Source organism: Aristolochia californica, unplaced genomic scaffold, assembly GCF_029961685.1.
Source record: "Aristolochia californica isolate CCGP_79_NKW_82.1479 unplaced genomic scaffold, dmAriCali1.0.hap1 SCAF_11, whole genome shotgun sequence".
In the NCBI taxonomy this organism is placed as follows: domain Eukaryota; kingdom Viridiplantae; phylum Streptophyta; class Magnoliopsida; order Piperales; family Aristolochiaceae; genus Aristolochia; species Aristolochia californica.
The window spans coordinates 27,059,158-27,077,779 of record NW_027181782.1 but is presented as its reverse complement, the minus strand read 5'-3'; the positions used below and the strand labels follow the sequence as shown (position 1 = coordinate 27,077,779).

At 41.0% G+C, this 18,622-nt stretch overlaps 1 protein-coding gene across 2 annotated transcripts in view; it reads right to left on the bottom strand.

Annotated features, from left to right (window-relative positions):
* LOC137944698 (squalene synthase 8-like) overlaps positions 1 to 18,622 on the bottom strand; it is a 65,906-nt gene that overhangs the window by 26,042 nt on the left and 21,242 nt on the right. For both annotated transcript variants that reach the window (XR_011110839.1, XM_068790418.1), the window contains exons 3-9: positions 13,894 to 13,936; positions 2,920 to 3,009; positions 1,881 to 1,956; positions 1,545 to 1,614; positions 1,274 to 1,417; positions 1,080 to 1,184; positions 151 to 297 (exon numbers count right to left, since the gene is read on the bottom strand). Coding sequence is in view for 1 of the 2 variants with exons in the window: in XM_068790418.1 (XP_068646519.1) it covers positions 151 to 297; positions 1,080 to 1,184; positions 1,274 to 1,417; positions 1,545 to 1,614; positions 1,881 to 1,956; positions 2,920 to 3,009; positions 13,894 to 13,936 (675 nt within the window). In the remaining variant the exon portion in view is untranslated. The remainder of the gene's footprint in view (positions 1 to 150; positions 298 to 1,079; positions 1,185 to 1,273; positions 1,418 to 1,544; positions 1,615 to 1,880; positions 1,957 to 2,919; positions 3,010 to 13,893; positions 13,937 to 18,622) is intronic.

The following is an 18,622-nucleotide window of genomic DNA, read 5'->3' as shown; positions in this document are numbered from 1 at the left end:
GAAAGTTAAAAATAAGGGGGTGAGAGTAATTTCTAATTTTTGAGGGGCATGAGAGTAATTTCCATAATTTACGGGGTCAAAGTACCTCAACCTTTTAACAAATAAAAAAAATGTATTGTACCAGAAACAGTTATTTGAAGTTTAGCGTACCTGAGGAATAGAGCAAAACCGAAATACAAATGGATCTCGCAACGCAGACATATATTTCAGGCAATCCTCCACATGTGTTAATGCATTAGTGATCATTTCGTTCAAGCACTCCACAGCTTTGGCAGTATTTTCCTCATATTTGAAATCCTGAAGAACATTTTAAAAAAAAAGAGTAACTAAAAAAAAATGGAAGAAGATGGGAGGCAGAAAAGGAAAACAAGAGTAAGGGAAACAGAAAATCAACTTGTACAACTAGTTTTTTAGTCGCCAGTAGACCTGCCTTAGAGACACTTATTAATAAAGTTTGAGCACAAAAGGAGTTTAAAACACACATAAACATAAAGTAATTGGGATTTTCAAAATAAAAAAAAAAAGATTAATTAAGACTTCTAAGTCTGGCTGATTTTGACTTTCCAAAAATAAGATACCTACCTGGAATCACTAAAAATAAAAAACCTACTGGCTTTTTAATTCTTATCTACTAAGAAACTGATGACAAAACTTTCTATATAAAAATTAAGACTTTCAACAGAAAAATAATTGTTCAACATTAGAATCTTCAGAATCTCCAACACAAATGGGGTAAAACGAGTAAAATAAGTGGCTCTGATTAAACATGTGTTGAAGATTATTTCTGAGTCCAGGGACCAATATGCAATTCAGTGTTGAGTTGGGGAATTAAATGCAATTATGAGAAGATATGGTTTATATCTCCTTCATCAATCCTTTTTTACTCAGTAAATCCAATTTTGAGTCATTACAACATCAATAGAGTATCCAGATCATGACATTCTGAATCCATAACAAACTCTATGATTGTAACTTTGGCATTGACAGATTAAGGAAACACTGTAATAATGCACAAGCAAATCTCGAACAGCACCACATCATATAAACTAATATAAAAGAAGAAGAAAACGATTAGCCACCTCAAGTTTGTCAGCATATTTACTCCATATTTCTCGAGGCCAGAACATACGAGATTTTGGTATCTCATTAATATCTTCCAGATAATCACGAATAATATTCGTTTTCTGCAATTTGGTGGCACAGACATGGAAAAAATACATGAGAAATTATCCCACTGAATAACGTACATAAAAAGTTTTCCAGCTGCCAAAACCTGAAGAAATAATCCCATTGTATTGGAGAGGTTATCAGGAGCCAGATCTTCCAGCTCAGAACTGTAAAAAATATTTGAAAGTCCTAAGCCAACAAGTCCTGCTACATAGTGGCAATAATCGTCATAATCGTCCACCGTTTCGACCTACATTGTAATGTGAGTTGGTGATAAACCATTTACTAATGCACAGTGACCAAACAAAATAACATTTGAAGTATTAAATAAGCACCCTATTATTTTCATAGTTCATGTTTTAACGTAGCTTACAAACCTCTTTGCATATAAATTTTGCCATCCCTCTTCCCATTCTTTTCGTAGTGTCTTCAATTGCTTCTTGATAACTGGAGAAAACATAGAAAAGACATTAAAAGTAACTTTAGAGACGAAAGGAACCCCCTCTTTTTTAATCTATATATTAAGTAGAAGATTCATAGCTAATAAGACAAGATCACCATCTTCCTCTTTCCTCTTTTAGATCACCATCTGACACTTAACTTGATAATTGAGAGAACTAGAGAAAAAGGCCACCAGTAAAGTCTATAAATAAAAGAACACCACACATACAACACAACTGCTAATGATTTTTAGTGATAGAATAAGAATTTACCCTCTTCCAAGCTCTAAAAAAGCATCTGCAACATGGTGAAACTGATCCATGAGAACTTTGTAGTCTTTCATGCCACCTGAATACAAGAGATGCGTCGGGAATAATTATAGTAGACAATTCAATTAGAAAAGAAAATGTAAAGGAATACATAAATCAGCACCAAAACTTCACAAACAAGAAAAAAAAAAAAAAAAAAAAGTCTAGCACCCAACAAGAAAGAGCAATCACATCCAACATCTCAGGAATAATGAAAATACCAACCATAGCCGCAGAATAGTAAGTTACCCTTTCCATTGCATATGTTGATCCATCATGCTTTGAAATGTCATAAAGGAGAAATCAATCTTAAAAACTTTATTGATAGAATTTATTGCATAAACTGATCAAACTATTTCAAAAGAAAAATCAAAGAGATGCCAACTGTAAGTAGGATTTGAAAAAGTAAAAGATAAGGTTTTCTGGCACCAATATGGAAAAATTGAATGCTTCATAAATTTTAAGGAGTCAAATGCTTATACCACAAGTCATGTCCTTAATACATGCGGAACCAATATTCAGATCAAGATCATATATGTTTTAGGATGGTGAAATCAAGCACAATTTAAGTCAACAATATGCATCATTTGTTTTCACTGAACTGATGGTGTAAACTCATTCAAAGTTTTTATAACACTACTATTTCGAAAACACTTAAAAGTTCTGAATGAATTATTTCCACATGCACTGTTTTTAAATTACATTATTTTGACAGGTGGAGTTTTTTATTTGGAATGGCTCAGGTGTAGCAATTTCATTTGAGCTGTGAAACTCATCATCTTTCTGAAGAGGGAAGCAAAATCATTGGTGCTGAAATAGTTTCTACAGCAGAATCGAAACCTTGGCATGGATCCACCTTGCTTTACCTGAATTCTTCAGATATTGAAAACATAACCACCACAACTACAACATAAATAATTAGGAACAACATGTGCTTTACACAGAATACTATTAGAGGAAATTGTTAGCGAAGTAATAAAATATCCAGGATATACAGACTCACATGAAAAATGCCACTCGCGGTCATATATGTGCTGATGAAAAGATTGCAGAATTGGTACTTTAACATTAGCACTAATGCTTGTATCATCCTCTGTAAATAATAACAAAGACAGTGTCAGATGAAACATTTACCAAAACTTTTTTTATTGTTGCTTTTCCAAGAATAACAAACAGAATATCAATAGAAGATGACATAAAAAATATAGTTAGCAGTCCCTCTATTCTTAGGAACACACACAGAAGCAAACCTTGAAAGATCTTTGTAAAGTTGGGTCCAAGGCCCATCCCAAAATAACTAGCCCACTTAGGAAGCCTTTTTTCCAACTAATAAACTCAAGATCTTTATACTCATTAATCCATGTAGGACTATTCCTTAACACTCCCCCTCACGTGTAGGCCCTCTTTTGTGGCTCTACAAGTGGATAATTTTAGGTGTAGGCCCTCTTTTGTCGCTCTACAAGTGGATAATTTCAGGTGTAAACCCTCTTTTGTGGCTCTACAAGTAGAGAGTTTAGGTGTAGCCCCTCTTTTGTGGCTCTACAAGTGGATAGTTTAGGTGTAAGTTCTCTTTTGTGGCTATACGAGTTAGTTTAGGTGTAGGCTCACATATGAGTACCTACTCTAATACCATGTAAAGTTGGGTCCAAGGCCCATCCCAAAATGACTAGCCAACTTAGGAAACCTCTTTCCCAACTAATAAACTCAAGATCTTTGTATTCGCTAATCCATGTGGGACTATTCCTTAACAATCTTCATAATGTTTCTTGCTCATGCATGACATTTAATTGTGAGGTATTTTGTTCATTTGTCGCTGCTAATTATGCATTAAATTCTCTTCTTTGTATCTGCCACAATTAATAAAAAGAGCAAGTGGGGTATGATATATGTTTGCCAACTTGCCCCTATTCCGCTCCACACTTCTCTTCTTCCACTTCTCTATTTACTTTCTTTTCTCTGTTCGTCCTCAATAGAATTTTATTTTTTTTTCTGGAACTTTCTTCCTTAATATATATCGAAAAATATGTGATTTGGGGAGAAAGTAGAAGAGGAAAAGGAGCTCTGGAAGAGGAGCAGCTTTCCTGCCTTGGAATCTGAGCCAGAAAGGCCCGTCCATCTTCTATGTAATCAGTGTTTAAGTAAAAATTTACAAAAAAGACAAAAATGCTCCTCAATCCTCAAAATTACATATATCCTAAAATATATGTCTAAATTAAATGAAAATTTAACTAGAGATTAAATAAGACATTCTCTATCAAATAGCCATACTATAAGAGAAAATGTAATGTGAAAAATATGGGAAATGACGAAAATACCATTGGACTTTTATGCTAAGACTCCCCCTCAAGCTGAAGAGTAGATATCAAACAATCCCACCTTGTCACTAATGGATGTAAGCACCTAACCAATACAACCCGAAAAGACTAGTCGATTAAGGTGCGGAAAGCCAAGTCTTAACACAGACCACAAACACTAACACCCACCCCGCCAAATGCAAATGTAAGTCCCCACGCCAAACATGCGAACCGCGGGGATTCGAACACATGACGTGGGACAAACCTACTCTGATACCATGTAAGCACCTAACCAATACAACCCGAAAAGACTAGTCGATTAAGGTGCGAAAAGCCAAGTCTTAACACAGAACCACAAACACTAACACCCACCCTGCCAAATGCAAATGCAAAGTCCCCGCGCCAAACATGCGAACGCGGGACGTGGGACAAGCCTGCTCTGATACCATGTAAGTACCTAACCAATACAACCCGAAAAGACTAGTCGATTAAGGTGCGGAAAGCCAAGTCTTAACACAGACCACAAACACTAACACCCACCCCGCCAAATGCAAATACAAAATCCCCGTGCCAAACATGCGAACGCGCGGGGATTCGAATGCGGGACGTGGGACAAACCCGCTCTGATACCATGTAAGGTGCAGAAAGCCAAGTCTTAACACAGACCACAAACACTAACACCCACCCCGCCAAATGCAAATGCAAAGTCCTCGCGCCAAACATGAGAACACGCGGCGGGGATTCAAACGCGGGATGTGGGACAAACCTGCTCTGATACCATGTAAGTACCTAACCAATACAACCCAAAAAGAGTAGTCGATTAAGGTGCATAAAGCCAAGTCTTAACACAGACCACAAACACTAACAATGGATACATGTTCACATCTTCCCAAAGACTTGGTAAATATATCTCCCAACTGGTCTGAAGACTTCACATAAGGAGTTACCACCTTCCCCTACATAACTGCATCTCTATATGTTTCATTCTCTCATGGAATACAAGAATATTGGGCGCATGTTCAGTAGATACTTCTGAAGAGTACACATTAGATGTTTCTGAAGAGTAGTATTATTGGGTGCATGTTCAGTAGATACTCCCAAGCAAGTCAATACTAGTCTTCATGATGATCAAAGTCCTAAGCTTAAGGATATAACACAATACATGTACCTAGTGGGTAAGTTAATTTATGCCACTATTACTAGGCCAGACATAATTTGTAGTGGGAGTTGTTATTCAAGTCATGGAGAATCCATGCAAAGTACACTTAGAAGTTGCTCATAGAATCCTGAAATATTTGAAAGGTGCTCCTAGAAAAGGTCTATTGTACACCTTCTCATGAACGCATTGATGTGTTAGGATACTCTTATGCAGATTATGCAAGATTCAAGATAGATTGGAGGTCCATGATTAAAATTGTTGCTTTGTTGGGGTAACTTGGTTAGTTCGAAGAGTAAGAAACAAATTCTAGTAGCAAAATCCAGAAACGAAGCAAGCATAAAGCAATGGCTCATTCAATAAGTGAGTTCTTGTGGGTGAAATCAGTTTTTGCTGAGTTAGGATTTCATATTACAGAGCCTATGGAACGAGAGAGCGTGAGAGAGGCGATTTGGGCAATTTTGGGCGATTTCGGAAAGAAATTAACGTTACGCGTAACGTCCACAGGTGAAACGCGTAACATACGCCGGCGAAACACGTAACGTGCACCGCTTTTCGAAAATGAGCCGAGATCTTTCTCCGATCACCGTCCCTGCAACCGGTGACCGGAACCCTTGACAGCAGACTTCCGGCAAGGATGCCAACTCCTTCTCCGACATCGATCGATGGAAAGAGGTTGACTTTCTGAGAAGACACAGAAATTCCGAACCAGCAAAACGTCAAGCCAGACGCTCAGAAACCTTGAATCTTCCCTCCGACGAGCCAACGGAACCTCCTACGGAAGATTTCGAAGCCAGCTGGAAGACGATCTCCCGGCGAAAGAATAGGAACCCCCCTTTCCGTTTCAGCTTCAGAAAAAACAGATTTACAGTGGAGAAAGTGGCCCAGAGCTTCGGATAGGTGATTCGCATCTCCTCTGCCATCGGATCGAAGATGTCCTTCATCTGTGTTCCGATGGAAGCCGCTTCAAGCTTCGTCCTTCAGTTCCAACAAGTCATGAACGAAGCTAATCGAACTTGTGAACTTTGGACACGGGATTCAATTTTCTTCCTGTCGGTGAGCTCCTTTCGGGGACAAAGAGAGTGCCATGTCATCCATCGGTGTGGCTCCACAGTGCTCGCCAAGATCTATATTCCCGAGGTCACAAACTCGGGATTTGGCTAGAAGGAGTTCGAAGAAGCCATCCGAAGCCTCTCTCCGGTGTAGACTCCGGCAGGGGGAGCCCCCAGATCTAGTGGCACCACTCGAGCCTCCCCCCTGCCCCCACCCCCCTTATACCTGAGCCCCACCAGCGACAAAACACTCTTGTAAGCCCATTTCTCCCCCCCAACCCGCCCTCCCCTTCCTTTGAAATTCCCTAACCCCCTTAACCCAGCCATGCAGAAGCTCTTTTCAAATCACCATATTCCTACACACCTTCTTCCTTCAGACAAATCCAAAACCATCCAAATCCATCCGAACTTACTCCATAAAGGGCAACAATCTCTGACCCGCTCTATCCTAGTCCACACCTCCTCCAGTATCGTCAAATCCAACATCCTTCAATGCCTGACTGATGAGCTTCACCTCCCCTACCCCATTCCTGGCTTGTTCACTTTGAAACCCAGCAAGAGTCTTCTGCGGCCCTTGCTCTCACATCCCACACCCCCTTGGGCATCATTGGGATATCAGAATGGCTCCCCTCAACTCCTTCCAGTCAATTTGGGCAATGGGCTACAGTCACCGGCCTCCCGGCGGAACTATGGCACAATGAGGTCTTCACGAGCATCATCTCGGAGTTTGGTGACATAATTGCTCTGGACCCCCTTACTGAGCACTGGCATCGCCTTGATGAGGCCCGGATCCTCATCAATCCTATTCATCCTTACGAAGGACGCTACTTCCAATGCATTATGGTGGATAATGCCCGATTCTGGATTCGTATCAAGTTGGCAGATATGTAAGATTTCAGAAATGTGACCTCGAGTCCTACAACTAAATCCAGAGATTCTCCACAACCTGTCCACACATTGAGAGTAGCAACGCCAACCTCTTCTCCCCAGAAGAGGCGTCCTGAACCTGCTAGTCTTACAGCTGGCGCTGACTCTATTCCAGCTGCCTACTTGGTTGTCCCCCCCCCCCCATCCGACCTGCCATACCACCCACCCACCAGTCCATCTCAACCCACCAAAGATATTATCCCTGATAAAATCTATTCCAACCCCTAGATACTTATTGCTGCCATTCACCCTCCCACTTTACCCCCCGAAATAACCACACCCCCCCCCCCCCCCCCTCCCATTAAAAGACCATAGGCCTCCCTATAACTCCATCCCACAGTCCTCACACCCCTCAAACCACCACCCAAATTATAAACTCTCCCCCTCCACCACCTCCGAGATATTCCCACTCCAAAATTCCTCCTCCTCCACCCCTTGCCACCTACCACCTACCAGCGCCGGAATAGAGGTCATCCGAGACAACTTCTCCAGGAAGATTCAGTGCTACTACTAGATACCCCTGCAATCCAGAGATAGGGGACTTCATCTTTCCAGAGACGGGTGAAAGAGCTCATAAGTATGTGGCTGCTCTTCAGATAGAACATCAAAAATTCGACCCAGAAACCTGGGCACAAATAGTGGAACTTGCCAAGGTGATGGACGCCGTCTACACAGATCCCCTCAGGGGAGATAACCACCTATCTGAGATGTCCAGGAAGAAGACAAGTGATCAATGATCATTATCTCTTGGAATGTTCGAGGAATTGGATTCGTGCGTCGTCGTGCCGCAATTCGGGACCTCCTTGCCTCTACCAAGGCAAATGTTGCTATTTTTCAAGAAACCAAGGCGGCTTCTCTGCCCCTTGGATATATCCGTGAGTTGTGGCCTCTTAAGGAGCCTGGATGGATTTCAGTGGATGCGATTGGATCGGCTAGTGGCATTCTGATTGTGTGAGACACTAATACCATTGAGATGCTCGATCGCTACTGTGGCACTTACTCCCTCGGAATCAAATTAAGAGACAAAGGGTCGGGGAACATTTGGTGCCTTGTGGGTGTGTATGGTCCTACTAGACACCATGAGAGACATCTCTTCTGGGATGACCTTGTGAGGACTTGTCAAAGGTGGCCCATTCCTCTGATGCTTGCGGGAGACTTCAATGTTACCCGCTTCTGCCACGAGAAATCCCCGCCCTCCTGGAGAATCACTACCTCCATGAGGCTATTTGCAAACTTTATTGGCAACTGGGATCTTGATGAGGTTACCCTATCTGGGAAGACCTTCACTTGGTCCTTTCTCAGATTTCCACTCTTGACTCTGAAGAGGAATCTAGAAACCTCTCTTCGTCAAAAGTTACTCAGAGATACGCTCTCCAAGGGCAAATGCAGTCCTTCGCTCATAGTGAACTCGTGCACTGGATGCAACGTGCAAGATTTAAATGGCTCGTTGAGGGGGATGCCAATACCAAATTCTTCCATGCAGTAGCCTCTGCTCGGAGAAGAGCCAACCGCATCACCACGCTCAGCGTCAATGGTGAGAGTACCTCAGATCGTTCCCTTATTTCAGACTCACTAGTGAACATTTTTGCAGAATTATACTCTGATGGCCAGCTAGTTTGCCCTTTTTTTGAAAGGGTTCATCTCCAGGCTATTCCTTCGGCCGCAGCTAGACTCATTGAGCTTCCTTTCTCCAGTAAGGAAATTTAAAAAGTAGTATTGGGTCTTCCAGCTAGTTCACCCTTTTTTTGAAAGGTTTCATCTCCAGGCTATTCTTTTGGCTACAGCTAGACTCATTGAGCTCCCTTTCTCCAGTAAGGAAATTGAAAAAGCAACATTGGGCCTTCCAGCTAGTTCGCCCTTTTTTTAAAATGGTTCATCTCCAGGCTATTCCTTCGGCCGGAGCTAGACTCATTGAGCTCCCTTTCTCCAGTAAGGAAATTGAAAAAACAGCATTGGGTCTTCCTTTGGATCATGCCCCGAGCCCGGATGGTTTCAATGGGGAATTCTATCGCCGATGTTGGCCCTTCATCAGAGACGATATTGCCTGCATGGTCCACTCGTTCTTTCAGCATGGCATCAGATATAGGAGCATCGGAGCTTCGTTTATTGCCCTCATCCCTAAAAAAGAAGGGGCAGAAATTCCCTCTGACTTTCGGCCGATCAGCCTCACCACTTGTGCCTACAAGGTGCTTGCGCGCCTCCTTGCCAATCGCCTCAGGGCGGTTCTCTCTATTGCCATTCATCATGGCCAGAGTGGTTTTATCAAGGGAAGAAATATATTAGACTCGGCCATGGCATGTCACGAGCTCATCCACCATTTTAAAGCTTTAAAGCTTCCCAGATTCATCCTAAAGCTTGATTTTGAGAAAGCCTTTGACAAAGTTAACTGGAAGCTTTTGGACTCTCTTGGGAAAGATGGGATTCGAGGAAAAATGGCGCTTCTGGATTCAAAGTTGCATCTCCTCTGCAAGCTACTCCATTCTTCTCAATGGAACGACCTACGGTTATTTTAAGGGATCCAGGGGGATCAGACAGGGAGACCCCCTTTCCCCTTTGCTCTTCAATGTGGTAGCGGAATACCTATTATATTTTATCTATTCGGCAAAAAATCTGGGTTCGCTCCTCCCCACGACGGACTGTGCAGCCTTTGGCGTGTCGATCCTTCAGTTTGCAAACGAAACAATTTGCTTTGGGTTTGGTACTATGGATCATATCCAAAAACTGCGCACTGTATTGGGACTATTTCAACTGGCTTCTGGTCAAAATATTAATTGGAAGAAAACCACCCTCCTAAGCTATCATATCGACTCACCGGTGCTTCAGGGTATGGCCAACTATTTGGGGTGCTCAGTGGGAAATTTGCCAACTACATATCTTGGACTACCACTCTTTGACTCTCGGCCTTCGGCGATGCTTTGGTCCCCCCTCATTGAGAAATTTGAGAAGAGGCTAGCTACTTGGAGGGGCAAACTTTTATCTACTGCTGGGCAACTCACTCTCCTCAAGTCTTGTTTGGCAGGACTGCCAAACTATTTATTATCATTCATGCATTGTCCGGCCTTCGTTTGCAACAGGATTGACGCCATTCGTCGATGTTTCCTTTGGAGAAGATCAAAGGACTGCCAAACTATTTATTATCATTCATGCACTGTCCGGCCTTCGTTTGCAACAGGATTGACGCCATTCGTCGATGTTTCCTCTGGAGAAGATCAAAGGACACCTTCATATATCATTTGGTGAGTTGGAAGGATATTTGCATGCCCCACAATCGGGGTGGTTTAGGCATTCGGCCTACGAAGGAGATGAACCATGCCCTTGTGCTCAAATGGATCTTGAACTTCAACATCAAGCATAACAACCTATGGGGCGATATGGTCAGGTTCTATCTTCAACCTTCGGGTGCCTGGTGGAGGGAGGATGGCGCTACTCGCCTCCGATCCCTGATATGGAAATCAAATCAAAAGCTCCTCCCAATATTCAGAGATGCAACTTCCTTTCACACAGGCAACGGAATGACCCTCCTCTTTTGGTCGGATGAATGTTGTGGCCCTCGCCCCCTCTCTGAGGATTTTTCGGGGCTCTCTAGGGTGGTGAGGGACCTCTCTTGCTCAATGGCTGATTCTTGGAGAGATCACTCATGGAGTCTCATATTTCGCCGGGGATTAAATGATGAGGAAACTACAACTTTTTGCTCTCTCCTCTCCAGACTCAGCAGCACTACTATTCGTGAGCATGCAGTTGATAAACTGATATAGAAGCCCAGTATTAATGGCCGATTCACAGTTGCATCCGCCTACTCTCACATTAGAAAACAAGATTACAGCATGCATGAGCACAAGGCAAACCTGGCATAGAAGCTCTCAATGCCTAGTAAAATCAAATTCTTCGTGTGGACGGCCATCAGGGAACAGATCCTCACCTCTAACAACCTCCAAAAAAGAGGTTACACAGCCCCCGATCGCACTTGCCCCCTTTGTGGTGTGTGCGACAAGACAGTCCAGCATGTTCTCTTACGTTGTGGATGAAGATATTTCAGAAGATTGGTCTCCAAAAGGGGCTACATCAAGACCTTTTCGGAACCGTTGAGATGGTTATGGGGATATGCCTTCCTAAGTTGGGCAAGATAATTTTCTTGGCATGCCTTGTGCATGTCCCATGGTGTATATGGCTCGAGCGAAACAACCGGAGATTCAACTCCAAGTCTAGCAACCCGGATAATATAGCTTCTCAGACAGTGGGCCTTATCTCAAGTTGGCTACATTCTAGGAAGAAGTTTGCTTCTCTAACGAGCGTCTCCCTTCGAGAAAATTGGGGCTTGATTGTGCACATGGCAGGCCCCTGTAGGAATCCGGTTATGGCCACCTGGGATCCTCCCCCTTACGACTGCACCAAACTCAATTTTGACGGCAGTGCTTTAGGCTGTCATGGGCTGGCTAGAGCTGGTGGTGTTTTCAGAGACAGCAGTGGAGACCCTATTCTATCCTATGCAGGGCCGGTGGGTATTGCTGATTCAAATACTGCTGAAGTGAGTGCTCTTCTATTCGGCCTCCAAATCTTTAAAGAGCGGCTGCACGGCAAGTTGATTATCGAAGGCAACTCAAAGACTGTCATCAGCTGGTGTTCAAAAGATAGCTCCCCTCCTTGGCGCCACTGGCCAATTACTGATTGTATTGCTGACATTGTGTCATCCATTCATTGTAATTGGAACCTCGATCCTAGATCAGCCAATTCTTTGGCTGATAAATTGGCAAAATACGAAACCTCCCAGGAATCTCTCATTGTTTGGGAAGGTTTCCCCTCTTGTAATCTGCTCGTTTGAGCTCTCATAATAAAATTCAACATCATTTCAAAAAATATTACAGAGCCTATGGTTATGAAATGTGACAATTAGGCAGCAAATTTTAAAGAGAGAAATCCAATCTCCCGTGACAGAACCAAAAACGTCAAGGTAGACTATCATTTTATCACAGATGTTGTAATGCAAGGGAAGGTTGCTACACCTTATGTGTAGTCTGAACAACTTTATGATGTATTAACCAAAACCCTTGGAAGACGTGAGCATTCAGTGTTTGGACTAGCCAGGACTATTCAAGATTTACGCTCCAGCTTGAGAGGGAGTGTTAACATATATACGTGGGGGTGTTTTGGTAATTTTATATGGTTGTATGTTCTTGATAACATGGTTGGAAGTTTACTTTCACCTTAGAGTTCTATGCTTCAATTTTCAATTTAGTATGAGTGGTATTTAGGAAGGGGGAGGTCAAATTGACCTTATTTGTAAAGAGAGGTAATATTGTAAATTGACCTTATTTTCACTTAAGTGTGTTTATAAGAAAGAGGGAGGTCAAATTCTAGCTACCAACGAGTGGTCTCTCTCTCTCTGCACTCTTCTTCTCATCTTCTCCTTGCACTCCTCTCCTCCTCCTTTATTATTTTTCCTCTTCTTATTGTCACTTTTTACAAAAGGTTTATTCTCTTATAGTTTCCCAACTTGAGGGGGAGAATTACAGAGTACTGTAGTAGTGTTGTTAAAATCCTACAGTGAGATGTTCAAAACTTTCCAAGAGTGGGTGGTGAAGTGTTTGAGCAGATTTACTTACTAGAGTCAATTTTACTAAACACATCCAAGTAAAGGGAAAAAGAGAAGTGCACTAATGTCAATGAAGACAAAGCAAGAACCATCATGGAAGTGTCAGCGCAAATCGAAGACAAAGCAATGACAAGCTACAAATCTTGAAAACCAAGTTTGAGCTTTCTTTCTTTTTTTATTAAGGTTAAAATGGGATTTTTGAGACACATTTTATAACAAGTTGAAGTTATATGCTCCAACTTGAGGAAGAGAGTTAGAAGTTATTGTTTTCAATTAAAGGTCTTCCTTTTTTTCTAGTAAAGTATTTTTATGTAGAAAGTAGATTCTAAGGGTCTAGAGGTTGCAAAGACATGGATATAATCTTGAACACTTTTAAGTTATAAATAGAGAAGAAATGTCTTTAAAACCTAATCTCTCCTGACTTTTTCTCCTCCAAAATTCCTCATACAATTTTATTGGTTGTATACAATAAAATAGGAAAATAAGAAACAGAATGTTGTAGAATGATCAAAGGCAAAAACATAATAAAAAGTGAAGGTACATATAATTTGTGAGTTGATTAGCATTAGAATCTTTGTGGATGTTCTTTACGTTCCCACCAACAAAAATTATGCTTATCTTTACAATACTAAAACAGCTAACCATATTGTTAAAAATCATGTTTCCGTGGAAGGACCAAACATATAGAGTGGGATTATCACTTATTAGAAGAAAATTGGAATTCAAGAAAGGTCTCCTACCCATGTTTCATCTCAAAATCAGCTTGTCATTATTCTTATTTTTCAAAACAAGGTTTTATATTAAATAAAATAAAGGAAAAGAGGATGAAGGCAAAAGGGAACATGGTAATGTTCATCAAAGCATAAATACCAAATTTTAATGAAATTAGGAAAACAAACAAAAATCAATGGATAAATAAAGATCATAAAGAAAGAGAACCAAAAAAATGGGAGCTTACCTATAGTATCCAGGGCTCTCAGAACCAAGTAAAACAAACAAACCTACAAAAGAAAAAGAAGCTGGCTCAGCACATATTAAGCTAATCGTTGAGCCAACAAGGATTTTACTAGAACAAGAGAAGTTGGAGTGCAAAATACATGGACAAGAGAAAAAAGGCTTCTATAAGAGGGAAGAAAGAAAAGGACTCTGTACAAAATATTTTTTTCAAATTATGTTTAACATTCTTTAATAGATTGAAAATTCATGTTAAATTATTGTATTCAGTGTGTTAGGTTCCACAAGTAGCATAATGGGATCTTAGGTTATTATACAAAGCATGTTAGGCTCTACAAGTACATAAAGTGCTCCAAAAGTATGCAATACTTAGAACTCATTCTTCAACAAAATAAAAAATAAAAAAACAATGATTGAAGCAAAATAAAAGGTAAAACTGGTGATTAGATTGGTACTGAGATGCATTTGTAGAAGTCAAATGCTAAGAAGAATCTTAGATGTGTTTTTTTTTTTAAATTTTTACTACCTGAAGCAGGGGTAGTAAAGTAAGTCTCAAAATTTTTAAAATAAAATATTTTTTTGAGACCCATTTAGGAACAAGAAAATGACATCGTGATTCGAATCTCAATGACACTAATACATCAATAAGAGGTTAGTTCAATAAGTTCAATGAATTCTTTTTTAATTATATTATAAGTTAAAATTCTTATAGGTCAAAAAAAAGCGATTCAAAAATCATGTTTCTTAAAAATGGAAGAAAAAGCCTCTTTGTTAGTTAAGAAATAGCTTTTTATTTATGAAAAAACAAAGAGGGTTGGAATTTTTTTTTGAAATCATGCTGAATTTTATTAAATCAAAAACTAAGAAGAGCAAGAGGGCTGGAATTAATGTATTAAAATAAAACTTGAACACATAATGGAATAAAATGTAAACATTTAGATTTGGCTTCTTTTCTTGCATAAAGTACACAAATTTGCGACAACCTTCACTAATGTACTTCACTATTCTGAGATTATGAATTGACCGATAGGACAATTTTTATTTCAATAACATTTTAAGAAGACATCAAGACATGACTCCCAATTATTTTTTTAGAGAGTAATAACTCCAAATTAATCAATTAGAAGTAGACTTATTTGTATGTGTGAGAAAGGAAGGATTGTCTAGGTGTTTTTATAGTTTTTTTTCTTTTAAATTATTATTAGTTTTTTCTTTTTACTCATTATTTCTAGAATGGGTCACTTAATATGTATGCTTTAGTTGTTTTCCTCCTTCCGATGGCAAACTTATAATTAGACTTTTAGTGATTCACTTAATAAAAGGAGAAGGAATGAGATGAGTCTTGGTGCACTCGTAATTTCACTTTAGTTGGTTCCTTCTTCTCCCACGTTCTCCTCCCCTTTCTTTCTTCTTCCTCCTTGTTGAATACCTTAGGGTTAGTCAACTTGAAGTCCGAGATGAAGATCAACCGCATGACGTCCTTCATCAGCTGAAGTCGTTAGTGGAGCGCAAATGACATTTCATCTGGATGTTGTGGATGAAGCGGTCCTTCATCTCCACGTTTTAAAATCCTTCAACTCATTGAAGACCATTTTTTATCTTCTTCAAGATGAAGGACGCGCGCGGCTTGGTTTTTTTTTTTTCCCCTCTCCTCGCACCCCCCTCTCTCGCGCATCCTGATTTCCCTTTTTTCCTCCCTCTCTCCCGCACCCCCTCTCTCGTCTCCCTGCACCCCCGACATCGCCGCTCCCTCTCTTCTCTCGGACTCTCGTTTCCGGCCTCCCTCTCTCAATCTTCTCTCGAACTCGCCCTCTCTCTCGCACCCCCTCTCTCGTCTCCGTGCCTCCCTCTCTTCTCTCAGACTCGCTCTCCGTTTTTCTCTCTCGCTTCTCTCTCTCTCTTATCCCTTTCTTCTCTCTTCTCCCTCTCTTCTCCCTTTCAGCCTCCCACTCCCTTCTCTCTCTGGCTATTCTCCTTTCCCCCAAAATACCTTCTGATTTCGTTCGATTTCGAAGATGAAGATGAACTTGTCCACACTAACACCCTATTTCGAAGATTTCGAACATGAACTTGTCCACACTTACACCCATTTCGAAGATGAAGATCATGTAGATGCATGAGATGAAGATGAAGATCAAATTTCCAGTTTGTTGACTAACCCCCCCTTAGTGCACCACGGGTTCAAGTTCAAGTTCATGTGATTACATGGTAAATTGACTTGAACCTGTTGGGGGGTCAGTCAACTTGACACAAGAGATGAACTTCAATGCTTGACTTATTCATCTCCTGACGTCGTTAGTGGAGCACCAGCGTTCAAGTCATGTAGATGAATAAGATGAATCCAAAAATCATCTCCACGGTTTAATTTCAGGAATCTGGTCTCCGCACTATTTTGCGAATCAACCAGATGAAGTGGGCACCGCGTTTCGAACCCTCGTCGATTTTAATTTTTTTTGGCTCTCTCCCACAGTCTTCGCTCTCTCGGTCTCCTTCTCGTCTCTTCTTCCTCCCTCTCGGCCTCATCTCCTTTCTCCTTCTTGCTTCTCCCTTCTCCCTCACGGCCTTTTGTTTGCTTCTCCCTCTCTCTTCTCCCTCACCAGTGCTGGACAGACCCTCCTTCCTTCATTTTGCTCCCATCGCTCGACGCCGCACACCTGTGCAGCGCCATTGCCGCTGCCGCACCTAATCCCTCCCCCCGCACATCGCCTTCTGTATCGCCCGTCGATGTCGCCGTCGACTCTTGTAGCCTAGCCCTCGCCTCGTCGTAGCCCAACCAGCAGCTGCTCTGAACTCTCTCCCGTCATCGTCACCCCCCTACTACCGCCTGTTGCCGCCGTCAAATCCACCGGCCACCACTCTCGTTGGGGCCGCACATAACCACACCACCCCCCCCCCCCCCCCCCCCCCCCTCCCCGGATACCTAAGTTGAGGGGGGAAATTATTTTCCCCCCTCGACACCCTATCCCACACAGCGTGCGAACTCACACTTGCAGTTCACGTGTGCAGTTTTTTATTAAAAATAAAAAACAAAAAATAACTTGCAAATCCAAATCCTATTCTCTACCGCTACTTTTCCTTCGGACGATTCAATTTCGTCCACCCAGCCGCCTCTAGTGCTGCTTTTCCTCCGAACAATGCAATAATACGTAAAAATATATAGTGTGTTAAAGTTAGCATTTGATCAATTTTTCCTATTTAATCGTTCTTTTTTATGTTAAAGTATATCATATGTTATAAATAAATTAATAACTTAACTTATAATATTTGTTTCTATTATTTTTAATGTTATTTTTTTTATAATTAATCATGTGCACAGTTAATTGGCTCATGTAATTACTATATTAATGTACAATAAACTGCAATCATTAAATAATATAATATCTAATTTAATTAATTAGTATATTATTATTATTTAATGATTGCAGTTTATTACTTATTCATGTAGTAATCATGTTTGTTTTACCTAATTTGGGGTTTAAGTATTATGTTTTAATCAAGTATACTGTTACGATGTATTAATTCTCTTGTTTTTTATATTTTTCTTATTTTGGGGCACTAACCCTACGTAGAGAATCAAGAATCCAACTCAGTACCTCACTAACATAACTTCTGGCCGAATTATCTTCCCTCCTCTGAATGAGAACTCCAGGAATCTGGTTGTTGAGCTCCAATCTGAACGGCATAAATATGATGAAGAATCATGGAACCAGATGATGCAATCGGCAGAAATTGGGTGCCATTTCTCATAAACCTCCCACTTATCAACCTGCCAACTCAGGAGTCCACAACAAATCCATAGATAAATGATTATCATTTCTTGGAATATACATGGAATTAGGAACCCCCAAAAGCAAGCTATCATCAGAGATCTCCTCTTCTCCTCTAAGCCTTCCATCGTTTTTCTTCAAGAATCCAATCTCCAAAGAGTTGATGATTGTCTCCTTCATGAACTATGGAATTGTCCTTCCCATGCCTAGACTTCTCTCAACACCATTGGTCATTCAGGAGGACAACATTAGGACTTTCTCAATTGCTCTAAAAGTTCAGGACCACTCTAACTGTGTGTGGAGTATAGCCGGTGTCTATGGCCCCAATTGTTACTGGGAACGCAATTTTTTTGGGGAGGAACTCTCCACTCTCCCAAATTTGGCCAACTGCCTAGCTCTACATTGGTGATTTCAACATTGTTTGTTTTTGTACTCACAGATCCCCAACATGTCCCAAAATATACTCTTCAATGCGAAATTTCGCTGATTTTATTGATGATTGTGAACTTGATGAAATCTCTTTATTTGAGAAAAAATTCACCTAGTCCAACTGTCAGCAATCCTGTCCCATTCTCTCTGAACTCGATTGATTTCTTGCCAATGGTGAATGGCTCAACCAATATCAATATGCTACGGGGAAATTCCTCAACCGGATCTGTTTCGACCACTGGCCAATCTTACTTGATACCAAGATGGGACAATGGGGCCCTAAACCTTTCAGTTTCAAAAATTCCTAGCTAGTTGATGAAGAATTCTAGACAGTCTTCTCTCACCACTAGAATCTCCTATCAAACACCTTTGATCATGAATAGCGTTTACCTTTGAAACTTAAGGCTATGAAAGGGCATTTAAGGAGTTGGGCTACATCCCATTGTGCCGCCTCTACTACCTCAATGGCTGATGCGATTGCTTAAATTGCTGAATTAGACAAGATTGAAGAGGATGCAAGACCTCTCTTCACTTCGG